General features: G+C 31.2%; 1 protein-coding gene across 1 annotated transcript; it reads left to right on the top strand.

Annotated features, from left to right (window-relative positions):
- Positions 1-1214: 1214 nt before the first annotated feature.
- On the top strand, positions 1215-21890 carry LOC145319704 (sodium-dependent nutrient amino acid transporter 1-like). Its single transcript, XM_080162007.1, has 23 exons — positions 1215-1323; positions 1751-1855; positions 2743-2808; positions 3222-3343; positions 4791-4842; positions 5359-5474; positions 6338-6497; positions 7374-7499; positions 8412-8461; positions 8953-8992; positions 9250-9306; positions 11580-11655; positions 12558-12651; positions 12980-13014; positions 13105-13202; positions 13568-13663; positions 13991-14077; positions 14357-14402; positions 15307-15360; positions 18228-18312; positions 18541-18665; positions 19920-19977; positions 20653-21890. Exons 3-23 carry the CDS (start codon positions 2766-2768, stop codon positions 20719-20721), a joined length of 1689 nt encoding a protein of 562 aa, XP_080018133.1. The 5' UTR covers positions 1215-1323; positions 1751-1855; positions 2743-2765; the 3' UTR covers positions 20722-21890.
- The last annotated feature ends 802 nt before the right edge of the window (positions 21891-22692 follow it).

Below are 22692 nucleotides of genomic sequence, written 5' to 3'. Positions count from 1 at the left end.
GAAAAAGTTTGAAGAGGTATTTTCAGTTAAACATGAACAATTATGTTCATAAATAGCGCAGTAATAGCAAGTTACATTTTGATGAAAGCCGGACGGACGGACGGACATACACACAATTAAAATTTTCTCAGACTTTAAAAAGCAATAAGGATATAATAAGTTTATTCTACAAGTGTAAATTATTATTTACGTACTATATTTTATCAACAAATATATAAAAGGTGCCCTATTCCAGGGAGTAGGGGGGCATTCGATTGTTTATTACACTAGTCCCTAAAGTTTTATGATAACATTTCTTATTCTTCGGCCTAACAACTTTAGGGACTTTGGGATGAACATTAATTTATCATTGTCTTATCCCTTTAGATCCCTGGCTCAATCCAGGTAATTGAAGGGATTAATTTTATAACAGAAAATAATAAAGAATAAACACAAATTGCGAAGCTACTCTATGAAGCAAAACTCTTGTTTATAAATTTTTTAGTCTGTACACTCTTTTGGGAAGAAACATTATCTCAGCTATAGTTGAGAATATATTTCAAATTTCAAAACAATAAGCATCTAATCTGTTTCTTTAATCATAGCTGAGTGTTTTGATTTTAATAGTTAGAAAATAATTTTGCTTTAATATATTTGTTAATATTTATTGATTTTATTCGTCCTTATTAATTGGCATTTTTTTATAAAGAATAACTCAAAATCCCTTTGAAAACTTATACATAGTTAATCGATTGTTGCAGTTGAAGTCTAAACAGTGAATTGGTGATAACTTTGATAAATATTACACAATATTAAGAAGTGCATCTATTCTATAATTTAACATTATGTAGAGTGTAAAGAAGCGAGCGAGTTTACAAGAAGAGATGGGTAACCTATCGGATTCTTTAAAAAAGGAAATACTATCAAATATCATCATCAATGCCTTTATAATATTCATAAAATTACTTTGAAGTCCAAAAAAAGAGGTCATGAACTAAATTAGATTAAAAGTTAATGTCAGTTTTGTTAATATTCTTGGAAAATTGTCTATAAATCGATGCTATACATGATTCTTTGGTTTGGAATATCCGGCTCAAATCCTTGGGAAATTAATCGTATTCGAAGCCGTACTGGAATATGTATTAATGAAAATGTACCTATAAATTATTGAAATAAATGAAAGTAAATGATAAATTTATCTCCAAAAAGAAAAATGTCATTCCCGTTTGGCCTCTGTTAAAAGTCAAATAAAAATATTTTGATGATATTTGAAATTGTTCTTTAATGCACAGGGACAAATCAACCATGCCTATATTAGTGACACAAGTGACAGTAAGAAATCAGGTAAAACAGAAAAAATCAAAACAAGGATGACAATAAGTAAAGCTTATAGATAACACAACTAATATATAAAAAGCAAGGATGACAACATCGATAAGTAGGGAAGCACACAAGCGTATGGAAAAGCGGACAAAATAATGATAAAGCAGATGTTTAGTGGCTTAAAAATATAAAAAGTCAATTATAAAAGATGCTAAATAGGACTTATATTTTTATTGGTTGTTTAATTAAGTTGAGTGTCCAAGCGTTTCAACCACTAATAATAATTTTCAGTATTAATATTGGGGGCGTACATCAATTTATCGGATATTGTCTTATCCCTTTAGATCCCTGCTTTGGGAGACTGTGTTATGAACGGGAGGTCTTATCTTAATTTTAAAGCAGTTGCGCTGCTAATAACATTGTATTTAACAATCATATGCTATTGCAGATGTAGCTCCTGACAAAACAGTTGGTAAGATAGTAGAGGAAGGTGGTGGTGGTGATGAAGGGGAAGAAGATGGGGAGGAGAGACAACAGTGGTCAAATCCCATAGGTAAATATTTTTCTCGTATTCATTCGAATCCGGTGGATAGGAACCGGTTCTCATCCATACGAAAAAACTATGTCTAGCATCGTATTATATCCAGCTTTCTACGAATATAAAAATGTACAATTAAAAGATTAAAACTAGTTTTTTTAGCCATGGGCTAAAAAAACTAGTTTTAATCTTTTAATTGTACATTCTATATCCGCGGAAAGCCGTTTATAATACGATGCGAGAAATAACTATTCCAGTATGGCCACAAATCCGATTTAATCTGCGGAATTAAAACCGGTTCTCAGATATAATGAAAAAATCATGTTTAGCATCGTATTACAGACAAATTTCGACAAATTGAAATAAACTTTTTTTTCAGTTTTGTTATCCAGGTCTTCGGCCCCTCAGGGCGAACAACACTGGCTTTAATCTTACAAATTTTCGTCTTGAAAACTGTCTATAATACGATTCGATAAATGACTATTATTATATAAAGACAATAGGATAACTGTCTGTTTGTAAGCAAGACTTCACTGGACCATTATGGTTCTCGTTATTGGCTTGTTAATTATTGGTACGCTACTAATAAATATTATGCCTATTTGTTTGTAAGGTTATCCTATCTCAATAGAAAGATTGCATTGTAATGGATATATTATTACTTGGATCTTACACCAGATTTTCATTTTCTCAAATAAAGAAAAAATGACGATACCCTTTACCACATACTCCCCTCCTACTGGATTAACGTACTGACCAATAAATGAGTTGCATGTTAGCAAGCTAAATTGACGACAATTTTTCCAGTGTCACAATATCCACGTATATTTTACATCCATTAGCATTTATATTTTACTCAATTTTGTATTTCAGTTTATCCAAAAAGTTCTACATTTTTTTAGAATTTCTGTTATCATGTATTGCCATGTCTGTTGGACTTGGAAATGTTTGGAGGTTTCCTTATACAGGTACATACACACATTCATACTTTAGAAAAGCTTTCCTACAATATATATTAAAAATATACATATGCTTTGTATCATTTTAGAATAAATCAATTTACGATAAAAAATAATTTATGCTAAATGTCGTAATCTCAAAGTTTTTGCTTTTAAGAAAAATAATAAACATTATAATTCTAACAAAAAAAATATAAAAAGCAAAGCTTTTCCATAAATATTAAATCTTGATTTGTTTGTACAAACTATAATTGTCTAATTTTTTTCAATAACAATTTTAGCACACAGAAGGCTAATTTTGGAAATTAATTCATCGTCCATTGTCTTATCCCTTCAAACTGTTTTCTAATTTAGCAAAAAAAAATCTTAGCTTTTTTTCCCTGTGATAGTTTTAAAGTTATCTTCATTTTTATATCATTTAGCATACAAAAACGGCGGCGGTGCTTTTCTAATACCCTACCTGTTGGTCTTGTTGCTGATTGGACGTCCCCTGTACTTTATGGAGCTCACTCTGGGTCAGTTTTCTAGCTCAGGCTCAACTAAGGTAAGTTTGGGAACGGCTAACAGCTTCTTGACCGATTACTGGCGATTACTGGATGTACATATAACAAGTTATAGTATATTGTCTCTTGATAATAAGATAAAGTTTCACACTCTATCTTATTATCAAGTAATAAGTATACCTTTAAATAACACTATTCTAATAATTATATTATAAAAAATATAATATAGAATTAATAAAATTATATTTTTGGAATAAATTATAGATGAAAATATAAAATAAGATGACGCACATTACAATTTTTTCCCTATTAAACTAATATTTGATATTAAAAGCGCAATTTCAATATTTGACGACGTATGTGGATTAAATAAGATTTAATATATATCAAGGATAACAACATACATAAGTAGCGAAGCAACCATTTAGGAGGGGGTATTTACCCCCCCCAAACAATTTTGGGGGGTAAATACCCCCCCCGAAATAGAAAATCTCTAACATAAAAAAATTTTTGCGCGCTTCGCGCGCATTTTTAATACTAAATTTTTGATAAAATTTTACCCCGGGGGTAAATTTTGGGGGGGGTAAACAAATTTTACCCCTGCCAACAGATTTCAGGGGGGTAATTACCCCCCCCCCCCAAGCAAATTTTACCCCCGGGGTAAAAATTTTGGGGGAGGTAAAAAAATTTTTTTGGGCCAACGAGTAAATAACGGGATTATAAAACATTGGGTACTAATTTAATTTACTGTAAAGTATCCCCTCCCCTCCCTGCATAGTATATAACACTTTCTACATTTCAAACACACAATCGTTAATAGTAATAATATAAAAAATTTGCACCTTAAATTTTCAAACGAGCTAAGGGAATGTTGTATTTAAAGAGTAACTTTGGTTCAAATATCCAAATAAAAGGAAAGATATTAAATTCGTAATAAAAAAGGTTTCCTTTTATTTGAAAAAGATATATTTAAAATAAAATATATGGTTTCTTTAGATTTAGTTTTTAAGACAATTTTCAATACCAAATAATGAATGATATTCTATTATATAAAGTAGTAAGGATTTTTTTATTTTGAATTAAAGATTTCAGAATTGCAGATCCGAATGAGTTGTACTTTTCAGGGAAGTTTCAAAAATGACTTGGGGGTGATTTAAGGCTTCATTTCTGACCTACCCCGTCCTTGTCTAGAGAAATGTAAGAAGTTTTATGTCTTTGACTGGTATAGTAAAGTTTTCTGAGCTGCAATTTAAAATTGTAATTCATTATTGATCTGTCATATATGCTATAAAAACAAATATATTTTTCTTTATAAATGTTTCGTGATTTTCTATAAAACATTGTACCTTTCTATCTTTCCTTTTCTCTATCTTTTTTTTTTAAATCTGCCCTACAACTTACTTTGTCCGTTTGTCCATACTTGATTTTTATGCTTCCTTGCATATGAATGTTGTCATCCTTGTTAGTAATATAAATTCTACTTTTTAGGTTTGGAATATGGTTCCCCTGGCAAGAGGGGTTGGCTTTGGTCAAATGATAGGCAGGATATTAATTACAACAAATGCGTATATTTCATTAATTTTAAGAATAACTGCACGTGATAAATATACATAAATAAAGTCCATCCGTAAGTTAAGATCTTGCTAACTGCTAAACCGATTAAGAAACATACCTACTGGTCCTGCAATGAGTTCCAAAAAATAGCAAATGACAGCAATTGATATGATGTGTGTTAATGATATTTGAAATAGCCATAAATATTGACTATTACTATTTACCCACATTCAATTTAGGAGTTTATCTTCTAAATGGTATGGGCGAAGCCATCCCGACTTACAATTGGGTCTTTAAAAACAAACCAATAGCGTCGAGAATGCCGCCACAAAAAAACAGAAAACAATTTGCTAGCAAACGAAAAAGGTATTTAACAGGGGAGCAATAGGTTCAGTGGTTACTGAGATCTTAAGCTTCAGACAGACAGAAATACGGACAGACAGACAACGTACTACTTTGTATTATATTTAGATATTGTTTGTAATTATGAAATGACCGTTAGGTGTAATGAGTGTCGTATCCTACTACTGTAGCTTGATAGCCCTGGCACTACATTACCTGGGACATTCGTTCCAGACAACACTACCCTGGACTAACTGCCACCCAGAGCTAAGCGAGGTAGGTACAATTGCAGAATAACTTTACTACTAAAGTTAGGGTATTACACACAGAGAATGAGGAAAGGACACAGCGATGTTTATTACCATAGTCCTTAAAGTTTCATAATTACGCTTTCTTGTTCCTTGGCTTAATAACTTTTGGGACTTTAATTGAATTTTTATTGGTTGGTTTATTTAAGTTAAGTGTCTAAACTTTTCAACCACTAATTGTAATGTACAGAAGGGGTAAGTTTGTTTACAATCATTTGGGATGCACATTGAATTATCGGCCATTGTCTTATCCTTTTAGATCCCTTTTTTACACAACATCCATATTAAATTAGTAGCAAAGCTTAAAGAGTAAAATAAGAAAAATCCTACTGATGAAAAAAGAATATTTTAGAGTATTCTCGAAAGATCTTTCCTTGTAATTTCATAATCCTATCAAATGGCAGTTGAGTAAATTAAATTTTCATTACTCAGCTCCTTATAAATGTAAGGATAGACATGAAAAAATGAATTATGAAATAAATACTCATTGGTTGCAGGCGTTTATAAAACAATCTCATATAGCATCCGAGAAAGTCCAATACGCATATAGACAGATAGATTGTAAATGGTTATTCTACAAAAAGAATTACTTGGATCTTATATCAGATTTTCATGTTCTTTAACAATAAAGTGAAACACGCACTAGGCTAAAATAACGATTCCCCCCTTTTTCAATCCCCTCCCTTTCCCATTGGAGGAACGACTTGACCGATAATTGAGTTCAATGTTAGCAAGCTAAATTTCGAAAATTTTTCCCATGTCATAATATCCACGTATATTCTTCATCCATTACAACAGATGTTCCTTTTTGTATGTGAAAGTATATTTAAGGTTGACCGAATTTGTGTTGATGCTAGCACAAACATAACAGCGCTGGCGAACAGCCTCAACATGACTGCCGAGGAAATGGCGAATAAGACCATTTCATCCGCGGAACAATATTTCATGAAAGGCGTACTCAAAGAAGATGGAGATATAACTAACGGAATCGGTAGGAATCTTTTCAATTAGGTTTAGAACAATGAACACAATAAGTTTTTCTTAATCTAAAATGATTAAAAATAAAGCTATATCAATAAAATAATTGTTCATATACTAGAAAATAACTATTTTTGAACACAGTAATAGTGTCTGACTGATTATGACGTAACAAAAAAAATTAGCCAATGAGAGGCCACTATAAATTTTACCATTGGTCAATAACGGCCTCTCATTGGCTTATTTCTTTTTGTTACGTCATAATCAGTCAGACAGTATTACTGTGTTCATTATTTTTAAACGATAACTAGAAAATTAGTAAGCTACGTAAATTATAATCTATATCTATAATACAAAGTAGGTTGATGTCTATCCGTCTGTCCGTCTGAAGCTTAAGATTTAAGTAACCACTGAACCGATCGGATTCTACTCTTCAGGGTATATACTTATTGGTCCTGAGGTGGTTTCAAGCTATTTTCTTCAATCCCCCCCCCCCCCCACCAAAAAAATTGTTTTGTGAGGAAACTACTTCACATAAAATTAGCAGCACCAGATATACTTATTTTCTTTTTAAATTACCTCTTGGGGCAAAGCCACTAGTGCTGTAATATAAAGTAGTAGTAGTTTTATTTGTCTGTAGCTAAAGATCTTGGAAAAAATGGTCTAACTTGTTTTACTTTTAAGGAAAACTTCATAGATGTTTTCAGTTGGTTTTAGACCTTTCCTAGAGGCTAGGTGCGAAGCAATTAGTACTATACATAACTCAAAAATTGAATTTATGTTATGTTATTGTGCCTATACCTATCATTGTTTTAAGTGGCTGTTCCTGTATAAAAAGTATAAACATTACCTCAATCAACAACATGAAAAAAGATAATTAAATTTGCAGGATTACCTGACTGGAAACTAATGATATGTCTGGCCGTTTGTTGGATCCTCCTGTTTTTCACACTATGGAAGGGTGTGGCTAGCTCGGGAAAGATTGCATATTTCACTGCTCTTTTCCCATATGTCGGTAAGTTTATATTTATTAAAGCAAATACTATTTAACTAGAGTTTGTCTGTACATCTACAGTTCACTATAAAAGGTGTGGTTAGCTCAATAAAATCTTCACAAATTATTGCTTTAGAATTATTATTGGTAAAATTTAGTTAATGCTAGTTTTTACCACCAAATCAAAATTGAACAAAAACTAGAGAGTTAGTTTATGAAACTTTGATGATTAGCATGATTTTCAGTCTAATGTCCTCTCCCTGCCTGAGTATTAAGTATTCTTATGTTTAATTATTATTTGTCTTGGTATTTACCAAATGTCAGTGTTTATTTGTTAATATTTTAGTTTTATTTACCGTCATGCTAATGCATTAGTATTGTTTTTCAAGAAGAGACGGATCATTGGGCTGTTTATTACACTAGTCCCCACAGTTATAACGTTTTCTTATTCGTTGGCCTAACAACTTCGGGAACTTTTATCGAATTTTGAATGGTTGTTTTCAACCATTAATTGTAATCTACTGAAGGGGTAATTTTGTGTATCATTATTATCGGCCATTGTCTTATCCCTGTAGATCCCTGATTGTTGATCCTTTTTCAATAATCATATACGCACTGTAATAATTCAATTCTCTATTTGTAACTTTTATTACAATTGACGAATAAATGGATGTAGAATATAGAATATACATGGTTTAGAGACGTTGTTGTTAATTTAAGTTGCTAACATCGACATAATTTTTTAGTCAGTTCGTTCATTCAGTAGGAGGGAAGGTTATTGGGTTAAAGGGGATGAATGTGGGGAATCTTTATTTTAGCAAGCTAAAAGTTTCACTTTATTAGAGTACATGATAATCTAAGATCCATTTTCCTATAATAAAACTAATAACAGTTTTTGCATAGTATGTTTTTAACAGTGTATTAATATTTTAGTATTGTTTACACTGCTCGTCAGAGGATTGACACTGCCTGGAGCTATGAAGGTATGCTTTTTATACATTATCCATTATTTGATTACATAAATTTAATTCTAATATATGGGGGGGAAAAATAACAGTTTCCTAGACGTCGAAGAGTGGGGGTAAAGGAGTTTTTAAAACTTTGAAACCCTTCATTTTACCCCTCTAAAAATTTGAGAAGAATGCATTAGATTTCCCCCCTTAAACATAAAAAAACCTTATTTCCCTACCCCCCTCAATATAAAAAGCTTGGATGTGCCTATATGATATGGTTAGATTGCAGATAACAATTAATAACAATAACTTAAACAAACTGCAGAAATATTTAAAATGTTGAATATATGGCAAGATTTTATATTTACTAGCGGCTACGCCCCCATTATCTATGGGCTATAATTCAAAGGGGTAAGAAGGAGGGAGATAAATAGACTAAAACCATTTTAGGCTAAATATAACAATAAATAAAAAAGGATATAACCTAGAATTTTTTTTGTTTATATTCTTTTTTAATCTAGGGAGTGATGTTTTACCTCACACCTGACTGGGAAAAATTGGGTAAGAAAATTTGAAAAAAATTTAAATTAATTTTAAATGCTTTTAAATAAACTTATTTAAATTTAAATCAAATTAAATTTAAAATTGCAGAGAAAAGATATAAAATATTATAACAAATCCTGTTCTAATAAATAGCAGGATAGAAGGTTCAGGTTGTCAGAGACATTGAGAGTTGGACAATGAAACTTTTAAAAACACGCTATCCTTTTTTAAATATTGTTAATGGATCTTTTATGCCTTTTTTTTTATATTTTTAGCCACTGTTGACGTTTGGTATGCAGCAGTCACACAATCTTTCTTCTCTCTCTCAACAGGTTAATTGATATAGCAACCTTTATTTCTTGATATAGCAACCTTTATTTCTTAATGTTCCAGGTAAAATATTATAAAAAAGAAGTTAGTAAAAAATGCGACACAGATTATGACGTCAAAAAAATTAACCAATGAGAGGCCAGTATACACTGTAATTGACCCCCTTATTAATTTATTTTAGAAGTAAGGGGAGGGGGGGAGAGTCTATGAAAATCCCCTGCAAGGTTACTCTATATTCAACATACCTTTACAAAAAAACACATAGAAAACACTACCCTATTTTTTTCTTTATTTCAAAAAAAGGGATTGGGGATTCTCTGCTCAACTAAGCTCTTTAGAGAAATTTCCGAAAATACTTCTGTAATTGCATATTTAAGTATGTTGTGTACGTACGTCAAAATGTAATTAAGTGCATATTCAAATTCTTTTATAACAAGGATGATAATATCAGTAGTGAAACATGGAAACTAAATAATAACATAAACAGACAAACAGACTAAGCTACTTAAAAAGTTGATATTTCCTCTTGGAAATTAAATCTTTTCTTTGCATTATTAACGAAAAGATGGAATAACATAATTGATGCTTATTGGTCAGAGGAGTCACAAAACATTTTAGATGAATCTAACTAATAAAAGCAGTATATAGATTCGAAACCGATTAATATCTTCTGGATTTGAACCGGTTCTATGCCATGCTGAAAAATCATGTATCGTATAGTATTATTGCTAGTTTTTTTCAACGAATGTTAAGATAAAATGACTATATTAATACCAGTTTTTCGGTCCATTTGTACTATCAAACTGGCTTTAAACATAAAATTTTTCATTTAAATATCTGCGAAAAGCTGTCTATAATACGATACAATAAGTAACTAATAGTTATCAACTAAACAATGGGACTGACTGACATTTTAAATTGTAAAGAAGCTGAACCTGAAAATTGACAAAAGAATTAAAATATTTGATTTTATATCTATGACGTAGGATATAGCTGGACAAAGGAAGGATATTTTCGTTTAAATTCAATGAATTATAAAACTAGAAATAAAGAAAATAATTTATGTAATGAAATAAAATTAGTTTTGTAAGTAAATAGAATATAATAGTTATTTCTCGCATCGTATTATAAACGATTTTCCGCGGATAAAGAATTTACAATTATAAGATTAAAACCAGTTTTTTTTAGCCCCGAGGTGCCGAAGAAGGGTGTCTTTTCACTTCTAAGTGAATACATAGAGGCAAGGGGATCAGCCACGTGGAGGCACGTGTAGACGGGAAGACACAGACGACAGACTGTCGGCCAGACAAGGAATAGAATGATAAAATATTGTCATGAAATTACTAAGAAAAGTCAATATATTGAACTTTAGATTAATACAAGGTTCACTTATAATCAGAAATTTAATAGTTATTCACTGCATCGAATTATAGACAGCTTTCCGCGGATAATAAAATGAAAATGATAAGATCAAAACCTAATTAATATTATGATTAAAAACAAGGGTAATAATGTTCAAAGCGCCATAGCATGAATAACCTGACAAACAGGCAGAAATAAAAATGAAGATAGTTACAGAAATTTAAGGAATAAGAAAATGGACGATAAATTGATGTACACCATGAATTGTCCATTTTTTAGGTTTAAATTATTGTAATCTGAGTACAAACCAATCTAATTTTTTTTAAAAGTGCATAATAATTATAAAATCTAATGACAAACAAAAGGCTTAATAACCAGCTTATACCAATAACGAAATTAATTAGGGAAAAAATCACGAAACCTATACGTGTTTTTCAGCTGTCGTTGGGTGACAACACATCGTAATATTGACGACCTCTCCATTTGCCCAACAAATATTATTTTAGATTTATTTCGCTTGTTAGTTATTCCCGCTTGGCAATAGCGTATTTGTGTATTTACTCGAATGCACCTAGAGAGCGATGTAATTTGTGAACAGAAAACAAACACTGATAGTCTATTAAGCTTCGTTTTTGAATATAATATCAGGAATTAAAGATTTATTTAGAATTTTTTCTAATTTTGGTGCCACCTAACCGACTTTGACCGCACACGACGACCGACACAGACCAGATATCCATATAAAATCAACTCTTGCGGACGTATAATTACTAAACTTAAAAAGTCATGAAGTCACAGCTTTCTACCTTACTTACAAAAAAATGACAATGAACAAACTAGAGGGGGGTGGGGTTCTTAGAGCCCACCCCCCCGTTCTGTAAGGGTTAAGTATAATGTCATCCTTGTTATTTAGGTTTTGGAGCACTGATAACATATTCTTCATTCAACAAGTTCAACCACAACTCTTATAGAGATGCTGTCATTATTAGGTAATATATTTTTTAAAATCATGGACCTGAATTGAAAAGATGGAAAAATACATTCTTCCCTCCCTCCCCACAAGTGCAAAAATTGCTGCTCCATTTAAAAGAAAAGAAATAGCGGTATTATCCCCTTAGAAATTTTTTTTTCAATATTGAAAATTTGAGTACCCCCCCCCCCCCCCCCCGACAGCGAACTATGAACTCTGGCCGCAGCGCTCGGCTCCCTAGCCTACCTAGCCGCAGCGCTCGGCCCCCTTGCCTGCCTAGCCGCAGCGCTCGGCCCCCTTGCCTGCCTAGCCGCAGCGCTCGGCTCCCTAGCCTAAAACCTAACCTAACCTAAAATAGTTGTTCGTCGGTAGTCGGGGGGGGGGGGGGGGGGGAGTACAAAATTGAAAAAAATTGAAAAAAAAATTTCTAAGAGGATAACGCCGAAATAGCATTTTGCACGTTTTCAACAAAATTCATTTGATTAAAATTTGTATTTTGTTTTAAATTCTTTAAACAATGAATTATGACGTGTTTTCTAACGTCACTGTTATATCCACTATATTTTCTATGGTTAAATTGACAAAAATATTGCAATCAAAAATTGTTTTTTAAAATTTTTAATTTAATTTTTTGAAAACGTTTTCATGGTAGCCGTGAGACCAACATAAGAATACTTTACAGGAATCCTAAGGGATTTGGCATTGGACGATAAACTTAAATACATCCCCAAATGAACAAAATTTCCCCTTATTATTAGTTGAAAAGTTTGGACATTACTGGTACGTATGGATAACTTTAAGAAACATAAAGTTTTACATTATAGATTATAACTTGCTCTGCTTTTTCAACACTAAATCTCGTCGTTATTTTTTTTTTCTAATTTAAGACGCATGTTTCTATACCTGCAAATTTTGATTCAGTGTTGCAGACACTCTGACGTCATTCCTGGCAGGATTTGTAATATTTTCTATCCTTGGTAACCTGGCTCAAGAGCTCGGAGTTGATGTTGATAAGGTAAGTGTGGCGCAAACTGAGCAAGTAGTAATTTTGTCATAAATTGTCTTTGTGCGCCTTTGTCAGAGCACATTCGAATTTAGAGTAAGTGTTAGTAGCGCATCTATTATAAATGGAGAATATGATTGACTTTCCTACTTACCAACTGTAATATCTATCTAATTATAAAATTATTTTTCATGCTATTAACATCTTATAATTGTTTTAAAAACTAAAAGAAAAAACAAAGTTTAATTTAGTGTTTAAATTTTCCACTCTAAAGATTGCATAACCATTATTTAGAATGACCATATTAAGTATCCAATTAAATAAATAATTTTTCTCATAGGTTGTGAATTCTGGACCTGGTCTTGCATTTGTCAGGTAAAACATATATTAATGTAGAAAAAAATGATTATCTATGTCATCTAAATTATGAAATTGCATAAAAATGTTAATTTATCTATCATTTAGTTACCCATCTGCTCTGGCAAAGTTTGACTTCCTACCCCAACTGTTTTCTGTTCTTTTCTTCTTGATGTTGGTAACCCTAGGTCTTGGATCTGCCACAGGTAAGATAACTCATTTGCAGAAAATATTAAATTGTTTCTAAAAGTTTACTTTTTTTAGCGCCAACTGGCTTTTAAAGCTTGAAACTTAAAATGAAGTGTATTAAAAATATTTCGGATCATTGAAAGAAAATAAGGTAACAGGTTTCCTTGTATTTTCACAGTAGCTTTTGATTGGTTATTTTAGGTAAGTTAGGTTAGTTAAATGTTTATGATAGCCCCACAGGGTTAGGAAGTTGGCCCCAGAGATTAATAGTCCTTTAGGGGCTAGAAATAGGAGAAAAGCTACTGTGAAAATACGACAAAACCCACTACTTTGTTTTCTCTCTATGATCCATTTTTTTACTATAAAGTTTTAATTATTTTAGGTTTGACAAGCAATATTATTGCCATCTTCCATGATTTATACCCACAGGCAAATAAAACACTTGTCACTGGTCTGGTTTGTCTTGCCTTGTTTGCAGGTAAAATCTATGAAAATAAATCATGCTTGTTGCAGAGAAAATATGTGACAGAAAGATTTTGTGAAATTTAAATGAAATTTTTGTTTTAAAATATTGTAGATGTTAAATAGATTCAAAGAATTATATATCCTTTTCAAGATAACATATGTTATAAATATCTAATTGATAACAAATAAGACAGTGATCCAAGTTTTGAAAACCAATTGAATTTATCCAACCCAACCATCTGAAACATAACAAAAATTGAAAACCATTTTCATCAGTGATATATAAACATCAAATAAATAAGTTTTACCAAAATTATTAATATATCAATACTTTATTTAGTTGGTACAGTTTACACAACTCCTGGTGGTCAAGCTATTCTGGAATTAGTAGATTATTTTGGAGGAAGCTTCATTATTTTCCTTCTTGGTAAGTTTCTATCTTTTATATAATTTAATGTGCCAGTCTGTATATAAATTTGTTGATACATCCATTAACTAAGCACTTGTTAATGTTCTTTTGTAAGACTTTTTCTTATATTTTTACTTTCATTTCATGGTTGTTGTCATGTTTATTAAAAAAGATTCGTTTATATCCAAAATGATACATTTGCAATACGCAAAATGACAAATGTATTTTCTTGATGTAAGTCTTTATTAAATCTTAATTAAGTACTTGAAATAATTGTAAAATAATTTACTATTTCAGCTATCATAGAGGTAATAGCAGTTGCTTGGGTGTATGGAATTAACAGGAATTTGGCCAATCATTAAATAATCTTCCAGAAAATTTATTTGTGCTAGTTTAATTATAAGATATTTCCAGCAATTTCCTTTAATCCATAATACCAACTTTTCTCTTGTTTGTAACAACTTTTATCTCAAAACCTTCAAATCTTATATGAAATCCATTTAATGTTTATTGCAGAAGTCCAGTTTTTATATTTAGCGATTAATACCATGAATAATATGAAAATGTTCAGATTGTAAATAATCAGGAGTTACAAAATTTGTATCCAATATCCTTGTGTCAATACTTAGATACACATAAATATGTGTTGTTATTTTGAAGCCACACCAAGGATTATATATTTTCTCCTTTATGTGATGTTATTGAGCTTGTTATTACAGATTAAGATTAGATATTTGTTATTATTCTGCAGACAAACATATTTAATCAATTCTATACTTACATAAACTTCAATGTACAGTATGAATATACATAAAAGTTTTATAAAAGCACAAAAAGTGTATTTGTTAAAAAAATTGAATGAAACAGCAATGGATGATTTATCTTCCCCTAAAGTCTAATGTTTAGTGCCTTATGCCTTGCCGATATTTTGATAATAAGATCAGGAATAAGGTATAGCAACAAGTGAAATAAATCTAAAATGATGGGGGGCAGATAAAAAGGTCGCTATTGTGTTGCCGCCAAACGACTGAAAATCACGTACAGGTTTATTGATTTTTTCCCGAATTAATGTCGTTGTTGGTATAATCTGGAAAAAGATGTTGTATTTTTTAAAAACTTTATTCATATAAAAGTAGCTTAAATGAGAATCCAGGGATCTGAACTGACCTATCCCTGGTGAAAATCTTAGTTCAAAAGTAGTATGATGATTTATGTAGAGTATAGTTAATGATTTCCTTAATGTACAGATGGAAGGATGATGTCAAATTTATGGTTAATGTTAGCCTGTCATGGTACTGGATGTAAGTATTCGCTTCATTAATAGTAATTTATCGCTTCGTATTATAGACAGCTTAAAATAAAATAATTATTTAAAGATTGAAACCAGTAATGTTAGCCCCTAGGGGCTGAAGGCTAGGGTTAACAAAACTGGAATTAACTTTGTAATTCAAATTTTAATTTTAACGGTAAATTGTATGTAATATGATGCTATAGCTGATTTTTACAACTTTACAGCTAGGGTACGTCCTTCTACCCACAAGTTTATAAAAATGGCTGTGGTTTGTAACAGTATTAAAAGTAAGGAATTATTTGATTTTAAAAACTCTATAGAACAAATTAAGGAGTAAGGGAGGGGACAATGGATCGAATATTCAATTTTTAGGAGTCTCAGACTTTGGGTACTGGCTTAAAGGGAATGTGCAAGAATTTAGCAGTTTCTAACTGACTTTGGGTACTAGCGCACAAAATGCCACGCACTCGTTTGTTAGTTTTGTATTTTGCAGACAAGTATCAATAAACTTAATTTGTTATGATGTGGCTGGTTTTAACAATTTTTTTCTCTACAGAAAATATCATTTCATAGATAAAAACTTTTAAATTAAATTAAATTAATTGCCCATTGTCCCCTCCCTTACAACAAATATTTACTTATGATTGTTGGTTAGTTATATTATGATTATGAGCATATTTTTAGTTTTAGTGTTACAGATACAATTTTGTAAAACTTTAATAAAATCATTAGAAATGAAGCATAGAAAGCATATTCTAATCTGTCTCCATTGGTATAAAAAATAATAAGAGAGGCTTAATATTAGATAAATGAATAAGTAAAAATTTGATAACATGAATTTAATTATTCTTGAATTTTCACTTTAATCCCAGCAAGTTATACAATATTATTATCCATGAATAACACGATTTTTCTGAGATAGGCGTTTTTTGAGATGACCCAATATTATCCCTATATTCATACTCTTTACCTAGCAAATACTAAAATATCATTATCCCTGGATAAAAAGAATTTAATTATCCCTATATTCCTACTGTTAACCTTGCAGATTATAAAACATTATTATCCTCGGATAACAAGAATTGAATTATCCCTACATCCCTATATTCCTACTCTTTACCTGACATATTATAAAACATCATGATCCTTGGATATAAAGAATTTAATATTATCCCTATATTCCTACTCTTAACCTTGCAGATTATAAAACATGATTATCCTTGTATAACAAGAATTTAATTATCCCTATATTCCTACTCTTTTCCTTGCAGATTATAAAACATAATTATCCTCGGATAACAAGAATTTAATTATCTCTATATTCCTACTCTTTTCCTTGCAGATTATAAAACATAATTATCCTCGGATAACAAGAATTTAATTATCTCTATATTCCTACTCTTTTCCTTGCAGATTATAAAACATAATTATCCTCGGATAACAAGAATTTAATTATCTCTATATTCCTACTCTTTTCCTTGCAGATTATAAAACATAATTATCCTCGGATAACAAGAATTGAATTATCTCTATATTCCTACTCTTAACCTTGCAGATTATTAAACATAATTATCCTCGGATAACAAGAATCTAATTATCCCTATATTCCTACTCTTAACCTGATATATTATAAAACATCATTATCCTTGGATAAAAAGAATCTAATTATCCCTATATTCCTACTCTTAACCTGACACATTATAAAACATCATGATCCTTGGATAAAAAAAATTTAATTATCCCTATATTCCTACTTTTAACCTTGCAGATTATTAAACATAATTATCCTTGGATAAAAAGAATTTAATTATCCCTATATTCCTACTCTTAACCTGATATATTATAAAACATCATTATCCTTAAATAAAAAACTTTAATTATCCCTTTATTCCTACTCTTAACCCTGCAGATTATAAAACATAATTATCCTCGGATAACAAGAATTAAATTATCCCTATATTCCTACTCTTAACCTTGCAGATTATAAAACATTATTATCCTCGGATAACAAGAATTGAATTATCCCCATATTCCTACTCTTAACCTAGCAAATTAAAAAACATTATTATCCTCGGATAACAAGAATTGAATTATCTTGTCAATGAACAACAACTTTTAAATTCCAAGAATAAAAAATACATAAAAAATTGAGAAAAAAAATTAATTTAACTCTTATTTTAATGATATTGCAAATAACCTTTAAACCCATTTTTATGTCAATTAACATATCCCTGTGATTTGAGACTTAATCCTATTACATCATGAAATAGTTGCTCTTAAAATATTTAATAAAATTTGAAAAAAAGAGTAATTAAAGATATAATTCTTTCCATCAATCCAAATGAAAAAATTTCAATTTATTTGAAAGTTGTTATGAAACAGTATTTAAGTAGAATTTAAAGTATTTTCTATGTAAAATAAATCCTAAAGAAATAAAGTACAAGGGGGATAATTTACTTGATAAGTTATTATTCGGTTTAAAACCACTTAAATCAAATAACGTTATTTTCATAAGAATTGTTTACTTCTTAAAACAAGTGTTTTTATATAAAAAAATCATCAGTTTTAAAAATGTTATTAAATCCAAGTTTTTGTTTTTGATGTTTCTACTTAAACGCCATCAATACAAATAAGCTTAACCAACTGCTTAACTGTAAGATAAAATTAATTGCGACAGTGGATTGTTAAAAAGTACAACTGGATGGATTGGTGACTAATAACCTTTTCAGTATGACTTCGAAACCGATGAATATCCGCTGGCTTAGAACTGGACTCAGCCATACTGGAAACTCATGTATAGCATCATATTACAGACAATTTTACACGAATATTAAAATAAAAAAAATAAAATTAATACAAGTAAAAACATAATTTTAGGACGTGTTTGAAGTTTGTCATCCCATTATCTCTGACAGGAATGTTAGTCTATGTTGTTTACAAGAACGAACCTGTTCTATATCAGGTAAATAGAGTTCCAGGACAAACGCAGGGGTGTCAGAAATATTAAGTTATAAAAGGATTTTTATGCAGGTTAGATAAGGTTAAGAAATCAATTGTAGAAAATTGTATACGATGTTATGCATATTATTTAAAAAATAAGGGTCTTAAAATTTAAATATAATATTTTAAATGAAAAAACTCTCGATTAGGATCAATTGTATATGCAACAATTAAATTGTGATTATTTTAGGGAGAAGTATATCCTACACCAGCTCTAGCGGCTGGATGGGCCCTGACTGCTTTAGCCGTTCTTCAGCTGCCATTCTGGGGGCTTATTGAGATATTCAAGTGCAGAGGAATCAGCAATGCTTTGAAGTAAGATTTCATTTGTAAAGAAGCAATTAACATAAAATTATAATAATAATGTTTATTAGGTGCTGCCAGGTACCCTCTAGCTTAGGAGATAGCACTTACAATACTCTAAATTATTGGTTAAAAAGTTAGCAGGTGCTAGTTTTAACAAACCAATCATAGTGTAAGGACCAAAAGTTTTGTGCCAACTCCCTTCCAGATAGCTACAGACTTTTTCCTTTAATTGGATCTTGGACAAAGTAGCTTCGGACAAAGTAGCTTCGGACAAAGTAGCTTCAGGACAAAGTAGCTTCCGGACAAAGTAGCTTCCGGACATTTACTTAAGAAAAGTAGCTTCCTTAGAAAAATAGAAAAAACCTCCTAAACGACAAACCTCCAATGCGACATCTGTTAAGTAAAACCCCCTAAAAACTTTTCAAGTGATATCACATTTATCAAGTGTGAGGTAAGGGTCGATATTTTTAATGCAAGGTTGTATCGGGTTCGAAACCATGCCGTTGGGTAGCCAACACAGACTTTGGGACAACTGTCGGACGGATTTTTAAATTTCACCCTGTAGACAAAGTTATTCAAGAAAGAAATTTCGGTTTTGAATTTCGTCCCTGTGTGTTTTATCGCCATATTGGATTTTATTGTTCAACTTTTTTAACAGCAGTGGTGGATTTTATCCTTAAATTTGGAAGATTTTTTTATTTAATAACTTTTGAAAAATTTTAGGACGTTTTACTTAAGAAATGTCTACACAGAAAGAGAGACATAGAAAAAGGCATAAAGACAGACATAAAGACAGACAAATAGACAGACAAAATGACAGACAGACAGACAGAAAGGCGGACAGAAATTGTAAAAATTTTTAAAAAATGTTAAAACGAATTAAAAATTATAAAAAAAATCGCCGAACCCTTTTTAGTAAAATCCACGATCCACTTTTTGTTAAAATTGTTAAAGTTTTGTCTTTCAATAAAATTAGAAGTTAATGTACATTAAACATTCTTACATAGGTTAGGTTAGGTTAGGTTATAGGCAAGGGGGCCGAGCGCCCGCGGTTAGGCAGGCCAGGGGGCCGAGCGCTGCGGCCATAACCTTTATTCCTATTAGAAGCTACTTTTCTTAAGTAAATGTCCGGAAGCTACTTTGTCCGGAAGCTACTTTGTCCTGAAGCTACTTTGTCCGAAGCTACTTTGTCCGAAGCTACTTTGTCCGAAGCTACTTTGTCCAAGATCCCTTTAATTTCCTTCAACTGTTTTATTTACCTAGGCCGAACGCAGAATGGGGTCCAACAAATAAGAGAATCAAGTCAGAATGGAAAGAAATGGTAACTTTTGTTAAGATTAAATTAAAATCTTGAAAATATTAAATAAATGTAAAAGCATAGATTTATAACCCAGACAACTACCTTGCCCAAGTGGTGGGGACCATTTTCGTCTGCTAGCAATTTGCTTTTTGATCTTTTGCAGCAACATGGCTGTGTATCTATTTCCGACGCTATTGGCTCATATTCAAAGGCCTAATTGAAAGTCGGAACAGGGTCTCCAACGTGGGGGTAAAGTTACATATATCTGGTGCCCCCTTTATTTCTTTACTTTAATACTATATATCATATGAATGCCCACTTAGCTGCAGCTGTAGATTGCTCAGTTACAGTCAACTTTGTCAGTACATATTGACAAATCTGCTAAAAATATTATTCAGCAACAATCAGCTGCCAATTTTGGGAATTAATGACTTTCTGACGATTTAAAAAATGCAGCTGGATGTTCCTCCGGTGCACAGTAACTCTAAAAGTGACGAGATATTCATATAAAGGTTAAGTTTAATTGTCCAAGTTTGTATGGTTAGAGTTGTTTACTTTTTGGCGGTCATTTCAGGCCTGACAAATTTGCGGCTATAGCCTTCTACAAAATTACGGCTTCGAAAGCCGCTCTTGATTGCCAATAGCGCTACAACTCTATAGCAACTCTATATCCAATATAAGTCTTTTTATGTATAGACTGTTGAGAAGTTGAAGAAGAAGCACCACGAAAATATGGCAAGATTTGGACATGTCACAAGAGATTAGACATAATTATTCAAACTTTTACTTTTGTATTTTTATACAGTATTTTAACATTCTATTAAAGTGCCATTAAAATGTATCGATTATATCTTTTTTAATAAGATTGAATATGTTAAAGTGCCAAAATTTGGATTTTCTATCTATAATACAAAGTAGAACGATGTCTGTTTGTCTGTGTGTCTGTCTGTTTGTCTGTTTGTTTGTTTGTAGCGAAGGATCTCGCTAACCGCTGAACCGATTGGGTTCTCCTTTACAGGGTAGCTTCTCATAGGTCCCGGGAAGGTTTATAACTATTTTCTTGGGGAGAGGGACACCCTCAACCCCCCAAAAAAATTAAAAATACCCCCCCAAAAATTTTTTTTCTTTTTAAAACTAAAATTAAAACAGTGGGGACGACTACCCACCCTATAAAAAAAATCCCCCCCCCCCAAGAGAAATCTTTTTTATAGATTTTTTTTTAAAACTTAAATTACGAAAAATTAGTTTTGATCAAACCTCTTGGGGCAAAGCCCTTAGAGGCTAGGGGAGAAGCCGCTAGTAGAATAATAATCTTCTATTTATTTGAATTTCTAAAATGATTTGAATTTTTTCTATTAAGATATCAAAGTTAAATCTAAAGGAATGATTTTCGTATGCTACTTTTAAATATATTCATAAGTGTACTAGTTAAAAACAAATAATCCCATTTACTCAAAGTTAATCATAGCAACTCTATAACAATGTTCGCCGGGATCTAAAGGGATAGGACAATGGCTGTTAAATTGATATACATCCCTAAGGATTATACACAAAATAACCCCTTCCGTAGATTACAATTAGTGGTTGAAATGTTTGATTATCCACTTAACTAACCAACCAATTAAAATTTAAGAAAAGTCCCCAAAATTGTTCAGCTAATGAATAAGAAAACATTATATAAAACTTTGGGGACTAGTTTGATAACAATTCGATGTCTCCTCAATCCCTAACTTTGAAATATGACTTATGACTGTTTTTTTACTTGTCCTTTTTGGAATAAAATTTCTAAACATTGCCATAAAAATCAATATATAAAATTTTAAAAATAATCCAAATCAATAATTCTATGTTACGTACGTCATAATTTTTGTGAACTATGATTTATAATATTTTTATTATTATTTTCATTGTTGTAAATAAAAATATTAATTACAGATTATATGTTATTCACAATTCTATTTTTAAGGATTTTCAAAATACATAAGAAAAAATATTATATTATGAATTTTTCTTACATGAAATGAAACCTAGAAACTTTTAGATTATCAAGGTATCGATAGAGTTTTTTTAAAGGACATGATTTTAAATTTCACTAGATTTGAAAATATTTACTTTAGGTTTTTAAAGTGAAATTTGAGATTATAACTGGTTGCATCTCAGTAATATCTATGGGAGGTAAAGGATGTCAAATAGCTTAAAACCCACGGAAATTTTCTCTGCAAAATACAACCAACTTAAGCCAGTATTTTCCAAGATCTTTAGCTTCAAACACAGAAACCTTACTACTTTATTTATTGAAATAAGTTATGGTTGGTTAAAAAATAGAGGTGGCACGAGATATATATTACTCTACCTACGGGGTCAATTGAGCCTTTGATATCAGCTATTTGCGTCGGAAATATTAAGACAGCCGTATCGCTACACTAAAACACGAAAGCAGCGAGCAATTTTCTGGCAGACAAAAGGGCCCCCACCACTTGAGCCATGTAGTTGTCTGGATTATTAACCAAATTTTAAAAGATAAATTAAATTCTCTCTCCTTCTCTGATCTGAAAGTGACAGCTTATATAATTGGATCTACCAACAGAGAGGAAAACAAGGATCACAGAATTCATAATTAGAAAAGTGAAAAAAATACAAAAAAACATATAAAATTAGTTTAAACGACCACAGGATTGATAGATATATTTCTTGAGAAGCACGACCCAGTCGGTTCAGCAGTTACTGAGATCCTAA

This window comes from Acartia tonsa, chromosome 1 (genome assembly GCF_053477335.1).
Source record: "Acartia tonsa isolate MP-2025a chromosome 1, ASM5347733v1, whole genome shotgun sequence".
NCBI lineage: Eukaryota > Metazoa > Arthropoda > Copepoda > Calanoida > Acartiidae > Acartia > Acartia tonsa.
Note: the sequence above shows the minus strand (reverse complement) of the source record. Positions and strands in the feature narration are given on the sequence as shown.